Source organism: Condylura cristata, unplaced genomic scaffold, assembly GCF_000260355.1.
Source record: "Condylura cristata isolate star-nosed mole 26May11 unplaced genomic scaffold, ConCri1.0 scaffold00026, whole genome shotgun sequence".
In the NCBI taxonomy this organism is placed as follows: Eukaryota; Metazoa; Chordata; class Mammalia; order Eulipotyphla; family Talpidae; genus Condylura; species Condylura cristata.
In genome coordinates this window covers 14,869,215-14,888,983 of record NW_004567127.1, presented here as the reverse complement: position 1 = coordinate 14,888,983, position 19,769 = coordinate 14,869,215, and the positions used below count along the sequence as shown (strand labels likewise).

At 36.4% G+C, this 19,769-nt stretch overlaps 1 protein-coding gene across 1 annotated transcript in view; it reads left to right on the top strand.

The window, feature by feature from the left end:
* Positions 1–19,769, top strand: part of LOC101630765 (lipid phosphate phosphatase-related protein type 4) — a 39,215-nt gene that overhangs the window by 15,065 nt on the left and 4,381 nt on the right. The window contains exons 2-6 of the mRNA XM_004689747.1: positions 5,314–5,499; positions 12,145–12,274; positions 14,451–14,646; positions 16,202–16,259; positions 16,987–17,160. Of these exons, the coding sequence (XP_004689804.1) occupies positions 5,314–5,499; positions 12,145–12,274; positions 14,451–14,646; positions 16,202–16,259; positions 16,987–17,160 (744 nt within the window). The remainder of the gene's footprint in view (positions 1–5,313; positions 5,500–12,144; positions 12,275–14,450; positions 14,647–16,201; positions 16,260–16,986; positions 17,161–19,769) is intronic.

Here is a 19,769-nt window from a genome sequence, read left to right as displayed (position 1 = left end):
TATATTATATTATATTATATTATATTATATTATATTATATAATAATATATAAATAATATAATTAAATAATATAATATAATAGTTTATTTTTGCATCATTTTGTGCATTTTTCCATCTCAGTTGTAATCCCCCTGGGCTTCCCATCACCAAATCACCCATGTGCCATGACCATAGTCCAGTGCACTTCCCTCCCCACCACCATTTTTTTTTTCCCATTCCCCACTCCACCCCCATAAAATGTCTCTGATATAAAGTTGTTCATTATTATTATTATTTTCTCGCCTGGTCCTTTAAACTCCTGCTATGAGTGAAACCATCCGGTATTTCTCCTTTTCTTTCTGGCTCATTTTACTAAGCAAGATCCCTTCCAGCTCCATCCATGTTGCTGCAAAAGGCATGTGTTTATTTATTTATTTATTTGTTGGTTGGTTGGTTGGTTGGTTGGTTGGTTGCTGAGTAATATTCCATTGTGTATATGTACCGCATCTTTTTAATCCAGTCATCTGTTTTTGGGCATTTGGGTTGTTTCCATGTCTTTCCAATTGTAAATAATTAATTCTTTAAATTTAACATTTAATGTGATTTATATGTTCAGATTGGTTCCCAGACTTCCATTTTAAACTGGTTGTTAACATAAAATTGTTCTTTTTCATTTTGATTATCTCTTGTTTATGAGTGGAATGAATATATACCATTGTAGTCTTTTACTGCTCATAACATTATTCACATCAAAACCATGATAATTTAACTTTGAAATGCCATGTTCAATTGTTCTCAAAAGTGAGAATGACACTACTTAAATCATCCTGTATCTTTCTACCTGCAGCCTTGGTCTCCCTTTGTTTCAGAGCAGTATTTTACTCTTATCTTGAATGCTATATTTTGATAATTAAATGCCATCTCAATTTTTTATTTTCAAAACAGAATCTTAGAAATAAGAGTGAGGAAATTACTTTCAAAAATGATTATCAAGTAAGGCATCATGGAAAAGGTGACATTTGATGGGCTTATTATTAATAGTTACAATGACAACAAATAATACTAACACTTACAGTGTTCATCCCAGATATTAGTGAATATTACTTGTAATATTTCATATAATCCTTTTAACCTCATGTGATGATAGGTAGTACTAATCATCCTTGTTCACAGATAAGGAAGCTAAGATTAAGTCAACAATTTCCAAGGACGCCCTGAAGGTAGTAAGTGGGATGGCTGATATTAGAACCTCCTAGGTACCTCAAAAGTCATGTGACCCCACTGGTTCTATTAGAGTATGTGACAATCTGGGCCTCTCTAGGGCACGGGTTAAAGTCTCAGCACTACTGAGCAATCACTAGCCACCGAGGCATGAGTTCCATCTCCAGCCAGGGAGCAGACCATCATGGTGCAACAGACCTCTCGTCTCCCTCGCTGCTCCCCTCAGCAGTGTATTTCAGTATATTGCCTGTCCTGCTCCCCACTCTGTCTCTGGTGAAGCCTCTCGCCGCCCCTGAGCATCTGGCCTGTACCCCAGTTCTGTATGCACAAATAAATAAATCTTAAAAAAAATGGAAAAAAAAGAAATAAGGCTTCGAAACTATAACTCATAGGTTCTACCTCTGCCACTATTAAAGGAGAGTGAGCTTACCCATCTTCAAAATGAGAAAAATAAACAGCACCTACCTAATAGAAAGTTTTAACTTAAATGAATAAAATTAATTAGCAAAATTAATTCAAATTTATAAAATACAAAATTGCCTGGCATACAGTAAGTACCACATGAAACAAGTTAAAGTGAAATTTTTTTTAAAAAAAGATTTATTTATTTATGCATACAGACCTGGGGTACTGGCCAGAGGTGCGGGGCAGGTGAGAGGCTTCACCTGAGATAGAGTGGGGAGCAGAACGGGCAGATTGAGGAAATACACTGCTGAGGGGAGCAGCGGGCAGGTCAGGAGAGGTCTGCCACGCCATGTGGGTCACCTCTGGGGCAGGGATCGAACTCATGCTGAAGTGGCTTTAACTTCTTAGTGCTGTGTTTTAACCTGCTTTGCCACCATGGAGGGCCCTAAAGTGAAAATATTTTTAAGGGGAATATCTGTTAGTCACCTTGATGTGCTGATTTGTTGGTCAAGACAGAAAGCTTCTCTTCCTACATGAGTAGAGATGGGAATAGTTAAATGGAGATGACCAGATATTTGTAGTGATCAGATGATCACTGATTTGAATTAAAGAAATGTAAGTGTCCTGATATACTTTTTGTTCTCTCTATTTAAAAGTACCCCTATGAAAACAAGAAGACAATGCCAGGTTAATCTTCAACATTATTCATTTTTCCAAAACCATATTTTCATCTCAATTGTAAAGATCTCTTTGGAATAGAAGACTTAATGCTGTCTTCTAAATTTTCTTTTTTTCAAATCAAACACCCAGAAACCATGGATATCAATGTTTTAAAAACTTCTCCTGTTTGAGCAAATGTTTATTCTCCACAAGTAACAAAGACTTAAAGTGAATTTCTTTTCAGTGTGTTAAGTCTACATTTTTAGATTCTGGAATGCTGAGCACTACGCAATATATTTCCAATATTTTCTTTTACCTGAGAGCAAATCTCTCACTAAGTTTATAATCCTTGGTGACCAAGCCTTGGTTACTCTGATATAGCTAGTAAATATTACCTGGCATATTGTAGTTTGAAGAAATGAAAATTTTAATACACAACACATTATTCAGAAACTGAAGTATGTCTAGGTTAGGTTTACCATAAAAATTAGAAATTAAAAATTCCAGGCCCTCCCTGGTGGCATGGTGGGTTAAAGCACTGCACTAAGAAGTTTAAGCTACTTCCGCATGAGTTCAATTCCCACCTGCCCCGGAGGTGACCACATGGCGTGGCAGACCTCTCCTGACCAGCCTGCTGCTCAGCAGTGTACTTCGCCGATCTGCCTGTTCTGCTCCCCACTCTGTCTCTGGTGAAGCCTCTCGCCACCCCTGAGCCTCTGGCCTGTACCCCAGTTCTGTATGCACAAATAAATAAATCTTTTTAAAAAATTAGAAGAATTCCACTGTAATTAGAATTTGAGATTAACAAAAAATAATTTTTAGTGTAAGTATATCCCAAGTATTGCATAGTGGATAAGTACACATATACTGAAATATTACTTATTACTTTTCTGAAATTCTAATATGACTCAGTCACCTGTCATTTGTTAAATCAGGTCACTCTAGAATAGTTATTGCATTAAAGATTTACTCATTAATTTAACTAGTCATTTACCAACAATATTTACTGCTTCATTAAATTATTAAGTGATGGATTGCATGTGCCAGGAACAATTCTGTGTTCTGGAACTCAGAAATAAATAACACTGGCAGACCCTTAACTTCATGGAGCATATATTTCAATAGGAGCTGGGGAAAATAAAAATAAATAAGTGCTATATTAAGTTGACAAGGTAATTTCAGTTAATGATAAGTGGCAGGCTAAACATAAAAGTAGAGAGAGAATAATGAATTAGGGACTAACTTAGTGTATGTGAGTCTTCATTAAAAGATGACAAGAAATGGTCATACAAAGAATCAGGGGAAGACCAAGAAAGAAATAGCAGCAAATGCAAAGGACTGTACATAGAAATGAATTTGACTGTTACAGAAAATAAATGAAGACCATGAGTATATAAAACTAAAAAACTTCCATGCAACAAAGGAAAACATCAACAAAATAAAAAGAATGGTAGAAATACTTGTAAATCCTGATTGAAGGGAATATAGAAAACACAAAGAATTTATACAACTAATAGCCAAAAACAAAACAAAGCCTGCAGTACACAAAGACTCAATAGCTATTTGCCCCCTCCCCCCTACAGAAGACATAGTGATGGTCAACACGTGCATCAAATATCTAGAAGTGTTTGGCATCGACAATCTTCAGGAGCCTGAAAATCAAATCACTAAAATGGTATCATCTTATAGCTTATCGGGGACAATTTTATTATTTTTTTCTTTGCCTGCCTATTTTCTTACTTTAGCATTCCCTATTTTTTAAACTTTGTCTTATTAAGTTATTATATTAATTTAACTAAATTATTAATTAATAAATTATTAATTATTAAAATGTTATTTATTTATTAAAACTTATTTATGCAACAGAACTGTGTACAGGCCAGAGGTATACCAGGAAGGGCCCTAAAACTTTATTTATTTAAAAAAATATATTACGTCATCCTTCATTTTTGTACAATGTATGGTTTCCCCATGAATTTCCCAAAACCAGTTCCCTGTGCTCCTCCCAACCTGTCCTGATCCTTCGCCCTCATAGGAGGACAAGTTTAGAAAGTGTTGAGAATGTGGAGGAAAGGGACCCCTTCATCAACTAGAACAATTAATAAAGGGGCTGATATGATCTAATCTGTTTGTCAAAGACCTTTTGGGATCCTGAGTAGAAAATGAATGGGTGGGGTGAGACGGTAAAAGTGAAAGCAGAACACCAGTTTAGAAAGTAACACCAGGGGCCCTCCTGGTGGCACAATGGGTTAAAGCACAGCACTATGACGCTGTCACAGCCACTGCAGCATGAATTCGATTCCCAGCGAGGGAGCTGACCCATATGGCACAGTAGAACCTCTCCTGACCAGCCCGCTGCTCCCCTCAGCAGTGTACTTTGTCGATCTGCCTGTCTCCCCACTCCGTCTCTAGTGAATCCTCTCACCCTCCCACCCTCAACCCCCCCACACACACCTCTGACCTCTACCCAGCTCTGTATGCATAAATAAATAAATCTTAAAAAAAAAAAAAAAAGAGGGGCCGTCCTGGTGGCACAATAGGTTAGGACGCAGCACTGCAAGGTAGCCACAGACACTTCAGTGCGAATTTGATCCCCAGCCCTAGAGGTGACCCACATGGCGCAGCAGACCTCTCCTGACCCGCCCACCGCTCTCCTCAGCAGTGTACTTGTCCATCTGTCTGTTCTGCTCCCCACTCTGTCTCTGGCAAATCCTCTCACTGCCCTTGCACCTCTGGCCTGTACCCCAGGTCTGTATGCATAAACAAATAAATCGTTGTTTATTTTTTTTGTTTTTTTTTTTTTGAAAAAAGAAAGAAACCCCAAGAGCAAAAGTAAAAGATGCTATGGACTCTGACCAGACTAGTGACAGAGGTGGATGAAACAAAGTCAATTTTGAAAGCAGATGTAGTAGTATGAATGATTTCATCTCTGAGATTGAAGGGGAGAATTGAGAGGAAACATCCACTATTCCTCTTTCAAGATGTACTGATACTCTATATAAGCTGTATGCAAAAAATAAATTCATCTTCTGTGTCCTTTTCTGTCAGCTGCCTATTTTGGCATCTTCGGTGGTTAGCCTGTACTTCCTGGAACTCACGGATGTGTTCAAGCCTGTGCACTCCGGGTTCAGCTGCTATGACCGGAGTCTTAGCATGCCCTACATTGAACCCACCCAGGAAGCAATTCCGTTCCTCATGTTGCTTAGCTTGGCTTTTGCTGGACCTGCAATTACGGTAAGAATTACTCCCACATTGTTTCTGTTAGCCCAATCAACTAAAAATGACCACATTTGTGTAATTAAAGTCAGATAAATGCAAATCAAAAGTGAACTCTAAATACAGGCAAACATATCTTTGAGATGTTTCAACAGTGACATGTGGGATACTTATAAGTTGAAAATCACTGGCGATAAAAGTTAGAGAAGATAGGGTCCTCCCAGGTGGCACAGTGCGTTAAAGCGCAGCACTGCAAGCTAGGGGCAGCCGCTTCAGTGCCTGTTCGATACCCCGCCCCCAGGTGACCCACATGGCAGACTTTCTCCTGTCTCCCCCGCTGCTCCCCTCAGCAGTGTACTTCATCGATCTGCCTGAATTGCTCCCCACTCTGTCTCTGGTGAAGCCTCTCACCCTCCGCACCTCTGGTCTATACCCCAGTTCTGTATGCATAAATAAATACATCTTAAAAAAAAAAGTTTGAGAAGATAATAGAGCTGCAAAAATGATCGATCCTTAATGCATACTTTGGTAAATAATTCTGAAAACAAAAAGAGTTGCAGCTGCATGATTCTATTTGAATGACTACCATGTCTTCCCAATACACTTTCTAATTAATGTATTTTTTTCATGTTTATTGGATATCTGAAGTCTGGAAAACTGGAGGAATAACCCAGATTATTATATAGTCAATAGCCTTTTGTTTCAAAAGTGCATAATGACATCACTTACAGTTTAACTTGTTTACTAAGTTAACAGTTTTTACTGATTAGGAGCACTAAACATCAACAAATGTAATGTAAAAAGGACACACTTCACATTCCTGAAACATGCACACACATGGACACACACGCATAGGGTTAAAACACAGCTAGGAAGCTGGCCCCAGCAGCTTCAGCACAAGTTCGATCCCCAGTCAGGGAGGTGACCCACATGGCACAGGAGACCTCTCCTGTCTCACCCACTGCTCCACTCAACTCATTGGTCTCCCTGTCCTGCTCCCCACTCTGTCTCTGGTGAATCCTCTCACTGCCCCTGCACCCCAGTTCTGTATGCATAAATAAATAAATCCTTAGAAAAAAATACATGTAACAAGAAGTGCTCTAACCTACTAGAATGGAACGAAAAGTTGGTTAGTTTTAGTCTTCTAAAATACACATTGTGAATAACATACTTTTAGATAAATTCAACAATAATAAGACTGGCCAACCCTTTCCTCCATCTTTCTGTCCCCAGAACACTAACTAAAGTACAAGAAAAATGTTTCAAGATTAAGAGTTTTATTTTTACCAGTGGGAACTCTTACTCTGTCTTTATCATGCTCATGAATGTCAGAGGAAATGGCTATTAAATAAAAGCTGCATTTGAATTGAGTTTTTATAAGCTTCTCTAATGAACTGGTCTTTTTTGGTTCAGTATATTAAGTTTACGATTAGTCTCTGCATAGATCCTCTAAATACTGTATTTTTATAGAACTATGGATGTATCTTTTATATTTTCCTGATACCACATAATCATGCCATTTACACTATAAATTCTTTAAATGTTCTCAGAATATGCAATTAGAATTCAATTTCCATAGAGCTTTATCATACCTGAAAAATTTCAAAATACCTTCCAAATTAATGAGTTATTTAAACTCAAGAGTGATTGGAACTATTAATACTGTTTTTGGAAATAGCTAAGACTCAAACTAATAATAACATACTTAAAATGCAGCATTGTTCAGAATAACAGCATTTTCCTATCATTTCTCTAAATATATAACAAAACCCATCTCACATAGCATTTTGACAAGTACAGCAAGAATAATTGTTTTAAATCTGTTTCACCAGAAATCATTTCTCCCATATAGAATATAATGCCTAAATCTATTACATTTGATATAATATAAATTTGAAATATATTATTACATTTGAAATAATATAAATAAAAGAATTTCAATGTTACTGACCCTGCTGAAAGACTGTTTTACTATTTTGTTGTTGTTGTTAAACATTTATTTATTTATGAATACAGAACTGGGGTACAGGCCAGAGGTGCAGGGGCAGTGAGAGGGTTCACCATAGACAGAGTGGGGAGCAGAACTAGGCTACCCACAAAGTACACTGCTGAGGGGAGCAGCGGGGTAGGTCAGGAGGATCCTGCTGTGCCATGTGGGTCACCTCCTGGGAGGGGATCGAACTCATGCTGAAGTGGCTGTAGCTTCTTAGTGCTGTGCTTTAACCTACTTTAACCAGGGATGGCCGATCAGCTGATACTTATATAGGTTTTAAAATTAAGTCAGCTAGTGCTTGCTTCACACATTTTTATTTTTTTATGACTTGGTGGTGTTTTAAAAATAACTTGTCTTTGTGATGTTATACGTGAAATTGTAAAATAAAAATTTTAGGTCTGAAAATGTATAGTTTTATTTCACTAAAGGTAAAAAAATCCATCTTTAATATTCAATTTTCATTTATTTGAGTGATAATGAAACAAAGAATAAGCATTTTGTTCCTTGGAGAATATTTTTCAATTATTATTATTATTATTATATTTCACAATATAGAATACAGAGTTTATCACAAATTTTTGTGAAATCCACATGCATAGAAAAGCAGTACACTTTTTCTTATCTGGCATTCATATTTTATTATGTGTTATTAAAGGATTAGTGCCTCTCGTTTTATAAAAGAATTCTATCAGAGTTTTATTATAGTCTCTTGAAGGTAACCTTGATTTTAGAAGGTTATACTACCAAAGTGACAAATATTTAAATACATATTTAAATATATTAGATTTTCCAAAAGGCTATGGAAAGTTTAAGTTTAAGTAAAGCCTTTTTCGGTTGTGAGTTCTCCCTAACGGGTTGCCTCAAGGGCAGAACCCACATGATAATAAGTCATCTATTTCTTCTGTATACCTGAGCAGAATTAATTTATAATCTCTTCCAAAAATCTGTCCACAATATTTGACATACAAAAAATTGTATTGTTTCATCCCAAGCCCTTCTATGCAAAACCAGAATATTTTGAAGATACTGGTCATGCACTGTTTTCTATTTACCCATGACAAGAGCACCAGGTTACAAGCACAACAGCCTAACATCCAGAATGTGGAGTGTTGGAAGTACATTAGGAAACAGCTCCCCATCCCCTGAAAAGAATTCTATCTGTGAAAATTCATGCAGTGATATTTAGATCAAAGTTAAATGATTAGAAGTGTGAGGAGTAAACTGATGTGCTTCTGAAAGAGAGGGTCAATGGGTGATGTCAAAACACTGACAGAAATCTCTATTCATGTTGTATAATCAAACCAAATGGTGTGAAACAGTCTCTTGATGTCTCTGTTTTGAGCATATTAAACAATTAGAATGACCTCCTGAGATCTCAGGGTCATTTAAGATAATGACTGTGGGCTGTACAATAAGACACATTCCTCTAAAAGCACTGTCCAAACAAATTCTGACAAAATTTAGCATTCACGGACTAATGTGAATCATGAAATATAATTGAAAAGAAAATGCTATTCATAGACTTGTTACTAAAAGGCAAAGATGAAATCAGTCATTTTTAGCCATACAATAGTACATTCAGGAGTGAAAGGTTCATTTTCTGGATATGATGAATTTGAGATAACTGTATTATTCTCTGTGTGTATTGTATCACGTCACATCTATCTCTGCAGGATGGAGAACTGATTGATAACTTTCGTGTAGGATGATATTTTTTCAGGAAGTATGTATGATTAACTCAACATTCAATAATTTGAAAAACGTTCCTTTTGATTTTTTTCAATATACTTTTGATCTCACAAGAGTTTATCATGGACACCATGAGATTTTTAACATTTTCTTATTGGTAAACTTCCATAAGAAAATTATTTTTTACAAATTAAGATGCTTTATAATTATAGATATACATACACATAAACATAATGTATGCATATACATATATATACATATATACACCATATCTCCTATAGAACATAGAACATATAAAGTAGACATAGAATATATAAAGTCTTACTGTCAGGTTTTTTTTAAGGAAACCTGTAATTTTATTTATTTATTTTTTTATTACAAAGGTTATTTTTACATCATTTTTTTTTCCATCTCGATTGTAATCCCCTTGGGTTTCCCATCACCAAATCACCCCTGTGCAACCACCATAGTCCCGTGCATTTCCCTCCCTTCCTCCCTCCCCCCCCCCGTTTTTGATCCCATTCCCCACTCCACCCCCACAGAATGTCTCTGGTATATGGTTGTTCATTATTTTTGTTATTTTCTCGCCTGGTCCATTATACTCCTGCTATTAGTGAAACCATCCGGTATTTTTCTTTCTCTTTCTGGCTTATCTCACTAAGCATGATCTTTTCCAGCTCCATCCAAGTTGCTGCAAAAGACATGTGTTTCTCTTTTTTGGTTGCTGAGTAATATTCCATCGTATATATGTACCACATCTTTCTAATCCAGTCATCTACTTTTGGGCATTTGGGCTGCTTCCATGTTTTTCCAATTGTAAATAAAGCAGCAATAAACATGGGGGTACAAGTATCTTTTTCAATCAGTGTTTTTGTGCCTTTTGGGTAGATACCTAGGAGTGGGATTGCTGGGTCATAGGGAAGCTCCATGTTTAGAAGTTTAAGGAACCTCCAAACAGTGGAAACCTATAATTTTAAATGCTTCATAAAATGAGTGTTAATACTAAAAGGAACTGGGAATTTCCTCCTGTAAAATCTGTTTCAACCCCTAAACTTACAATCTTTAAAGTGACACAGTCATTTATAGCTGAGGGACTGTGGGTATCTCATGCAATCCTACTTTTCTCAGTAATACACATTTATACAAGTCAGCATCTAATTTCATAATACTATTTTAGGTATTCAGATTCCCCAAAATTTGAATTTTTATGGGAATAAAACTCAACATCACACTCACTTCTCTTACACGGGATTAGTAGTAAACCAAATGATGAGAACAGTTAGCCAGGGAGATCCTACAGGGAAGAGTACAAATCAAATCTCATAGTGCCCATCACTGTACTAGATTATGCAGATAAAAGACAAAGAAGAGGGCCCTCCCTGGTGGCACAGTGGGTTAAAGCGCAGCACTGAGAAGCTAAAGCCACTTCAGCATGAGTTCGATCCCCACCTGCCCCAGAGGTGACCCACATGGCACAGCAGACCTCTCCTGACCCGCCCACTGTTCCCCTCAGCAGTGTACTTTGCCGATCTATCTGTTCTGCTCCCCACTCTGTCTCTGGTGAATCCTCTCACCAATCCTGCACCTCTGGCCTGTACCCCAGTTCCATATGCATAAATAATTAAATTTAAAAAAGACAAAGAAAAAATGGCCAATTATAGTTCTTCTCTAACTGAGAGATTATCAGAAGAATAACCAAAGTGAACTTCTATCAGGTTATTCTAGAAGGGAAGGATACTACAGGAATAACAGAGAAGGGGGCATAATTCAATGTAAGATACCCTAAGGAATTGCTAGTAACCTTTGAGAAGGAAAGGTCTATGTACATTGAGTTCCTTCACTGATCCTATGACCTAGCACCCTTGAGTAAGTGTCATTTTTATCTTGGTCGTCTTTCCAATACCACTGCATGGTTTTCTGTCCTTTGTAAAAACAGTTTCTAAATATCAAATGCCTGGAAAATACTACCCTGATTACTTAGAGTGTCTTGTAATCTGTATTCTCCATTAAGAGGGTTCCCAGCTGCATGTGGCTATTTCACTTTATAGCTAGAATGATTTATGTTTTAAATAATTTAATACCAGGAAATTAAATTAAAAATCAGCTCCTTGATTGCAGTAGCTAAATATCAAATGCTTAATAGCCACACATGGGTAGTGGCTATGGAGTTTAACTGTGGAAAAAAAAAATCCCTCCATCATCACAGAATTTGTTATGGAATAACTCTGCTTTAGGTAGCCCCTCTGTATCCTCAGACACGCTTTCTAGGGATTAGTCCTTCTGCTTATTACAAACTGGTTTATTGAAATAATTTGGTGGTAACATGTTTCTGATCCTAACTCTGGCACTTACTATATTCTTTCCTTCCCCTAAACATCTGGTTTCATGATTTCAGAAATGAAATGCAAAGACTCTTAAGAATTAAATCAGAATCAAGGTACCATGTGGTTAATTAATAAGGTGTCACTGGGCAAAAGGTTAGCGCAGCCATGTTAAAGTGTTGGGATGCTGATGGGCTTCCCTGGTATCCAGGGGCTAAGTTTCAGTGTAATCATTGCTAAGGTCTTAGTTAGAGCCCTGAATAGGGAGGTGACCCACATGGCGAAGCAGACCTCCTGTCTCACCCACTGCTCCCCTCAACAGTGTATTTTAGTCGATCTGCCTGTTCTGCTCCCCACTCTGTCCCTGGTAAATCCTCTCACCCTCTACACCTCTAGCCTACACCCAGTTCTTTGACGTAGAAAATATGCGTGTTGGGATGCTACCCCACCCTTGACCCATTCATAGGAGCACAGAAACTCCAGAGAATAGCTCTTTACAGTGATCTGATTGCTTACTGCTCACTATTTTCTTAATCCTTAGAGAAATCACTCACTTTCACAACAAAAATTATCTTGAAGTGATGATGTGTGTAGTGGAAACCTAATTCATTTGTACCTGTTATGTTCATTCTGAAGCAGACACTGTCATCTTCTTTGCAGATTATGGTAGGGGAAGGAATTCTTTACTGCTGTCTGTCCAAGAGAAGAAATGGAGTTGGACTGGAGCCCAATATTAACGCTGGAGGCTGCAACTTCAATTCTTTCCTTAGAAGAGCAGTCAGATTCGTTGGTGCGTATGGGTACCACAGAGAAGGAATTTTCCCCCCTAAATAGAACTGTTATATTTAATTACAGATAGTAAGTCTTTAAAGCTATAATTTAGATGCATAATTGGGGTACATGAGTTTTACAAAAACTTAAAACAACAAAAATTGAATTTTGTATCTGAAATGTGTAATTTACAGTTGCAATCCTTGTTTGGAGAGTTCACATACAATGCATTTCAGTATATTTTTGCCTCAACTCTGGCTAAAACAAAAAGTTACTTTAAAATACCTTCACTGTGTTTATTTTCCAAAGAAGAGAATAAATGTCAGCAGGCTGGTATGAATGGATTACACTTCAAAAATTACTTTAGTCCCATTAGTGATTCCATTTCAGTACTCTGGTGTTCTCAGCCTGAAATTACTGCAGTTGAAAATGTCACCACCAACTGTTCCGTGTCTCCAAGTCTAGCTTAAAGTAATCATGAGGGAAGATCTTTTGCCTTGGTTCTATCCTCTGGCTTTGCCTCTGATTTTTATCAGACCCACAAAAAATCTATAAGCCCCACTGGCCAGCCTCTGAATCTTTGCTTTCATGTCTTCTGATTACCATGAAAACATCTTCAGTTGCATGAGTCCCAAGCCTTTTTCCCCCACTGAGCTGAGAAGACAAGTTCCAGCACATTATATCAACATGAAAATATTACATTCATTTCCACTAAGGAAGTAAAAAGTTATTTTATTCTAGCCTCTCAACTCAGAGGAGTAGATAACTTTATTTGCTATCTAGTGGATAATTAAATTCAATCTCTCCTCCAAAGAGAGGAAAAATCTAGTCTGGATCATGCTCTAAACTTTGCTGCTCTAAACAAGGCACACTCAAATAGTAATGCAAGAATACGTTGCTTAGACAGAAAACAAATTAAAGCAAAGAAATAAGACTTCAGGGGAGGTAGCTGATCTCAGTGAGAATTTTCCCGAAGATGATAAAAGCAGTGGACAAAGGACCTTGAAACATCTCTAAAATGCCTCATAACTGTGAGTCATTCCCCCCAAGGAGAACAGTGTTGCAGAATCAAGAGTCCCACCCTCCATGGGTCTGGAGATTGTCTTTCTGCATAGGTAAAGGAAGGCTCCTCCCCACCTAATTCCTACTATTCACCAAGATCATGCATGATACTGGAAATTAGAAATAAAGATCCCGAGTTGTGAAGCCCAGACAAGTGGGTAGAAAAGGAGTTGGGAATCTGGTGGTTATATGATGATAAAGGAGAGAAGAAAAATGCAAAACAGAGTAATAATGTATAGGCCAGCAATCTTGGTCTAGGCATTCACTAAAGAATTACTGACATGTCTCATAATTATTTCTGTGCACAACTCATGAATCAGAATCTACACATTAAATCAGAGTGAATCCAGGATGTCAAAATAACATAAAGGAAGCAAACAACTTTCAGAGAACATGGGAGCGGATAGTTTGATTTCCAAGAAGAAAGGCAGGCAAGGAACTTGAAGCAGGAGTGGAATCTGGGTGCACCAGCAATCATAAGCATTTGTCATTTGTGGCTTAAGACAAAAACGGGTAAAAGAGAGGCCAAGAAACATAAGAACTTCATTTCTGAAGTTCAGAGTCTCCCTGAGTCCTGACCTCAAGATCTGATCATTTCCATGATAGAAACTGTTCGCCCTTCTCTCTTTCATTTAGCATTTTTGATATGATGACAGTTTGGGGGGCTTGAGCCAACTCTGTGGGATTTGGCTGCTGTGGCTGCAGTTTGGGACCATAGAGAGAGCCCTGGAAACTGAAACATTCTAAACAATTTAAAATTATTCTAAATCTTGCTTCATTTTCTATATATTGCCTACCTCAGACACACAGCTGGTCACTTTAACATGATCCAGGCATCTGACAAATGACCTGTAGTTACCAATATTAAGAACTGGCCCTATTTAACCAAACTGGCATGAATACCTCCAGGTACTACTTCAGATATGCCTATTGCCTGTTTTTTAGCTTTAAGTCTGTGTTGAGAAGTTTAGGAAGTTTCTACATCATTCTTTCAAAATAATCTCAGAGAAAATGATCACCACAGATTTCAAGGTGGTCATAGTGTGTAATAAGTATGGTTGATGATGATGATGATGGCACCACATTCACAGTAACTGCCAATGTGGTAATACTTTCTTTTCTTTTGTTTATAGGGGTTCATATATTTGGATTGTGCTCCACAGCTCTTATTACAGATATCATACAGCTGTCCACAGGATATCAGGCACCATACTTTCTCACTGTGTGCAAGCCAAACTATACTTCTCTGAATGTATCTTGCAAAGAAAATTCCTACATTGTGGAAGATATTTGCTCAGGATCAGACCTTACAGTTATCAATAGTGGCAGGTTAGAAACTGAGATTTGAAAACATTCTATGTCAGCATTTTCTTGTTCTTAATAGCATGGTGAATCATCTGAAAGATTCCTTTTATAGTCATGACTGCTTTTATTTTTTCTTTTCAGTTCCGTGATCTCTTTAGCAATTGTACCACAGAAACCCATTGGTGGCTTACTCCAAATTTTCCTCTGTCTCCAAATTTCAGCTTCTTTCTTGCTATTAATCTTTATATCATCAACTATCGTTCATGTATTGTGATCTACCCTATGCTTGGTATGGTTTTGTTTGCCAGAATTGTTTTATTTTTATGTGTTTATAGTCATCATGGCTAACAAGCCATATATATGCGTCCTGCCCTGACTTAAGGACAGATATTAAGTGGAACACTAGATAGCTATGCTGTTTGTTATTTTATTATTTAAGGTTTTTTATTTTCAACATTACATGTTGATCAGAAAATCATGTGAATTTTCTCTTAATAGAGTTTTAAAAGGGATAATTTCTGAGATTGCATATTTTTTTAATTAACTGAAAATAAGGGATAAAATTCAGGAAGCTACCAATACATGAATCTTGTCTCAGTCAATAAGCAAAAACAATCAAACAAACAAAAAACTTGTATGGCAAGAGATAGTTATCTTAGAAGTTCAAAAGAAACAAATTACAGAAGGAAGAGCAATCAGTGATTTTTATAAGAATTGCATTTGTCATTCTCTGAGTTTGCAAAGATCAATTTAAAAGTCAAAACTAAGTTAACCACTGGAAGTTTAAGTATCAGAGCCTGATACTATGTAATATACAATGCAAAAATTCTCATAGAATTCAATAATTTTGAATCTATATTTAAGACTAATTTCTCAGTTGTTTCTCAGTCTTCCTATATTACCTTGTGTGTATTGAATGGTAACCTATTTTATTAGGAATCAAAAAATTAGGAAGACATTCATGGAACAGACTTTTACCCCAATATTTTCATCCATTAAATAAAACTCCATTCTTCCTTTCTCCTTTGTTCTGTTTCACCTTCCTCATATTGTTCCTTAAATTATTTTACTTAAATAAGATTCTCTGTGATTCTTGAGATGGTAATTATTTAAAAGAGAAACACTGCTACATTTAGGCTTTTCTTAAGTTTTCTAGACTATAAAACATTCTAAACTACTACTTTGACTAAATCGTCTTTCAAAAATTCATGAAAACAGGTGCCATATTGAGAAGCACAGAAATTTAAAAGCTAAATTTCTTTAAAATTCCATAAGTCTAATATCAAAGAACAATTATAATTTTCCAAACCATTTCTGCCTGCCATTCCAGTGGTATAACAAAGGGATCCTTGCAGTTAGCAGTTTATACTAGGAAGCATATCACTATCATTCTTTAGTATCAGTGCTGATAGTAGTATTTATCAAGCAGATCTTTCTCCAGAAAACTAAACAGAAATTAAAGTGATTGCTTATTGCCTGGTGGTTTTAAAGTTGAACATTTTAACCACTCAGTGTTTCTGAGGTGATTGTTAGCAGTGTCTCTGACTAGAAAGCATAATGGACTGTCTTCCCTTGGCAGAAAGTCATTCCCTTCTCAACACGCTACCCTCGCCGCCTTTGCTGCTGTGTACGTTTCGGTAAGTAACTGGATCTTTGATAGCAAGCTGTACCCTACAGAAAATCAGAGAAATGTAGCCTGTAGGTGTTTAATTAGATTACCTAGGCATGGATTACCAGAAGAGTAAATGAATCTTTCAGTGCAATGACATTTAAAGCAGATTGAATGCTACTATATACAGTAAAATACATTACAGGAAAATAATTTTTATAATCAGTATAATAATAACTCTATGGTATTAAGTATTTAGGTAGTCTGGTAACCCTTACTTAATGTATCATTATATTTCATGGGTGAATCTATGCACTGCATAAATGTTATAAATGAACAAAATTCATTAAGCATACACATACCTTACCTTCAGTATGAATGACAGTGAGTTCTAAGTTAATGTAGATTTGCTTCATGCTAAGCAATGATCTTCATTGTATCTGATTAGTACAATAACCCATGAGATTGGTGTGAGAAAATAGGTGTGGAGTTATGTGACAATAACTCAGAGACTATAATTCTGTTGCTTCAACTTTTCCCCCTCAAACTCCCATTTAGCTTGATGAGAGATATGTTATTTCTTTCTCACATACACATATTTCCTTTCTTTGCAGTTATGGAGCATAGAGCTAGCAGGGGAAATGGAACAAAAAAAATTAATGTCAAGTATATTGTTAGACTTCTGAATTAAATGTCTTATTCACTTATAATAGTGACCTTTCTAACATACTTAACCTATTTCTTTCATTTGTAAGATGTACTTCAATTCCACATTAACGGATTCCTCTAAGCTACTGAAACCTCTCTTGGTCTTCACATTTATCATCTGTGGAATCATCTGTGGGCTAACACGGATAACTCAGTATAAGAACCACCCAGTTGATGTCTATTGTGGCTTTTTAATAGGAGGAGGAATTGCTCTGTACTTGGTAAATGATTTAATATTATTATTGTTACAGCTATTATTATTTGTTAAATTACCACTTAAAACAGAAACATGCATAGACTTTTGTACTGTGAAGATTCACTTGCAATATACTTCATAGTCATGAGAAAATCTCTCACTGTATCTCTATTTTAATCCAAAACACATATCCCACTTTCAGAAAAACAGTGTATTGAAGTCTCACCATGGGCTACAATTTTAGAAGGAGTATTGCATTTTGTCCTTATGCCCACTACAAAAAAAAAAAAAAAAGTCAGGGATTAATTTTTACTAGTATAATTTTATAATTAAAAAATAAATATTAAGCATATAAGTTAGTGAAATTGTAGGTTTAGTGGAAGGTTAATTATGTACTTGCCCATTACAAATATAACACAAAACCAGCACCTAGATATAGCTATGCTCCAACTAATATTTCTTTCCAGTAATCTACTTTCAAGCTTGATCTTCCTTCAAGGGAAATAACCTCAGCAAAAGGAAACTGAGATTGTCCATTTCATTCACTCATAGTTTATTCATTCATTCATTCATTCATTTGTTCATTCTTTTCATACTTATTCAATTTTTAATCTGTGACTGTATTATAAAGGTACTACTATAAGAATAAGAAGGAGCAATCAGAACAGTAAGAGGATATATGTCCTTACAGAGTTTATAATGCCAATGCTAGTTAAAAAAAAAAATAAATAGTTACAATATGTTGATTGACATAGTAGGATATGAACAAAGTGTTTTGGGAAAAATAAATGCAATTAGAGAAAACTTCATAGAGGGGTGTGGTATTTTAAACTGAGAGTTTCTAAAGCTAAGGAAAGGCATTCAAACATAGGCCACAGACAGACCAGAAAAATGGACCTGTGAAAGTGGGTATAGAAGGGAACTAAAGAATGAGAGCCAATGGCCAGTTTTCTAACCGGGAAGACTGGGTAGGTGGGGACCTCACTGGCGTTCCAGGTAAAAGATAAAGGAGCTGCTGGAGAGCAGGAATGGGGCTTGACAGACTCAGTTTAAGTAAGCAAGTACTTGCAACTGGAGCTCAAAAGAGCAATCAGAGGTAGATAAATAGATTTGGAAATCATGAACATAATTAGTCCAAGTATTACTGTGGTTATAAGGTGTATAAAATTGCCAGGTCCCGAGAATAAAAAGGAGCCAGCATGGAAGTGGCCATAATGCAGGACATGAGAGGAGCTGACAGAGAAATAAAAAAGTCTAAAAAAAATTTTATAGCAGCGTATCTCAGTGATGTGATTCTAGTGCACTTGCGAATGGTCTTACATGATTCATCCCAAAGTAGTAAAAGTATTGAAATGAGCAATGATTTATTTTTTCAGTTTTATAAACTGGCCCAGTCAAGATGGATCTTAATGCTTTTGACTGACCTTCAGTGAAAGAAAAAGTGATCAAATTAAAGTTAGTGTGTCAGGAATCAAGCATGAATCTGGGTGCCATTCACTTGTTAATTGGTAAAGCGAGTTATAGGATAAATAAGGGAGACAGAATCATGCTCTTTGGTGCTGGTGTTGTCTTTGTGTGTGTGTCATTTATGGTGTGCTGGAATTAGCAAGGGGCTCTGTTGTCTGAATGATTTGGGACTGAATGGCCAATCTCCTGCTGCCTGGCCAAGTTATATACCCTATCAAAAGCCTCTTACTTCACCTAAAAATAATAAAAACACTCTAGATTTTTTTAATATTATATCAAGAAATAAGTAACTATTGATATATTTATTAAGCCCAGTGCGTTCAGCACTGACTGAATGCTGAACAAAATGTTACTTGTAGTGAAGTGGAGGATTTTCCTCAATATAAATATTTAAATACAATTTTTATAAGACATTAGGTAGAGATTGATTATCCTGGGATGCAGGTGTAAGAGCATAGAAAGATACCTAGAAGAAGATTTAAATTGGGAATTAAAGTAGCTGGAGAATCTGAAATGTGACTATTCCTATTTGTGTTCTATGCCCTGAAATGGGACGTGCACAGTTCAAAGCTAATGTTGTCATTCATTGCTAAACACTGTAAAATATTAATTCAATAGGATTCCTTTATGTTGATCTGAAAAGTTGAGTGTGTTAATCATTTACTGAAACTAGCATGCAAACAGCTATCTACTGCTGGTGTTTATCTCTAAATTAAACGTTTCAAAAACTGAAAATCCAAAGAGATTTACATGATTTTTATGTGTAAAAGGGTAAAAGTTCTGAAATGGAACTTTAGTCTTTTCCAAAATTTTAGACCCCAAATCTAAAATGAAATATTCATAGGTTGAGTATGAAGAAACAATAAATAACATTGAATTCAAATTGAAGTGTAATGGCATAGATTTGATCAAATATTACTAAGTTCAAATCAGGAAAGGTTTGAGCACACCAACCTCGGGACAGAGTGTGCTGTCCTTTGCAAGGCTACTGTGCACAATGCTGAATACACAGGGCTGTGCTTAATGTGATCTTAACAATCTGCATCTCTGAGTTCACTGCAAAAACTACATCATGTTTTATGAATGATGTGTTGATGTCGATTTCTCATGCCTCTTGTGCTTTCCATCATGAAGTGTGATTGACAATGGAAGTTAAACTAAATAATT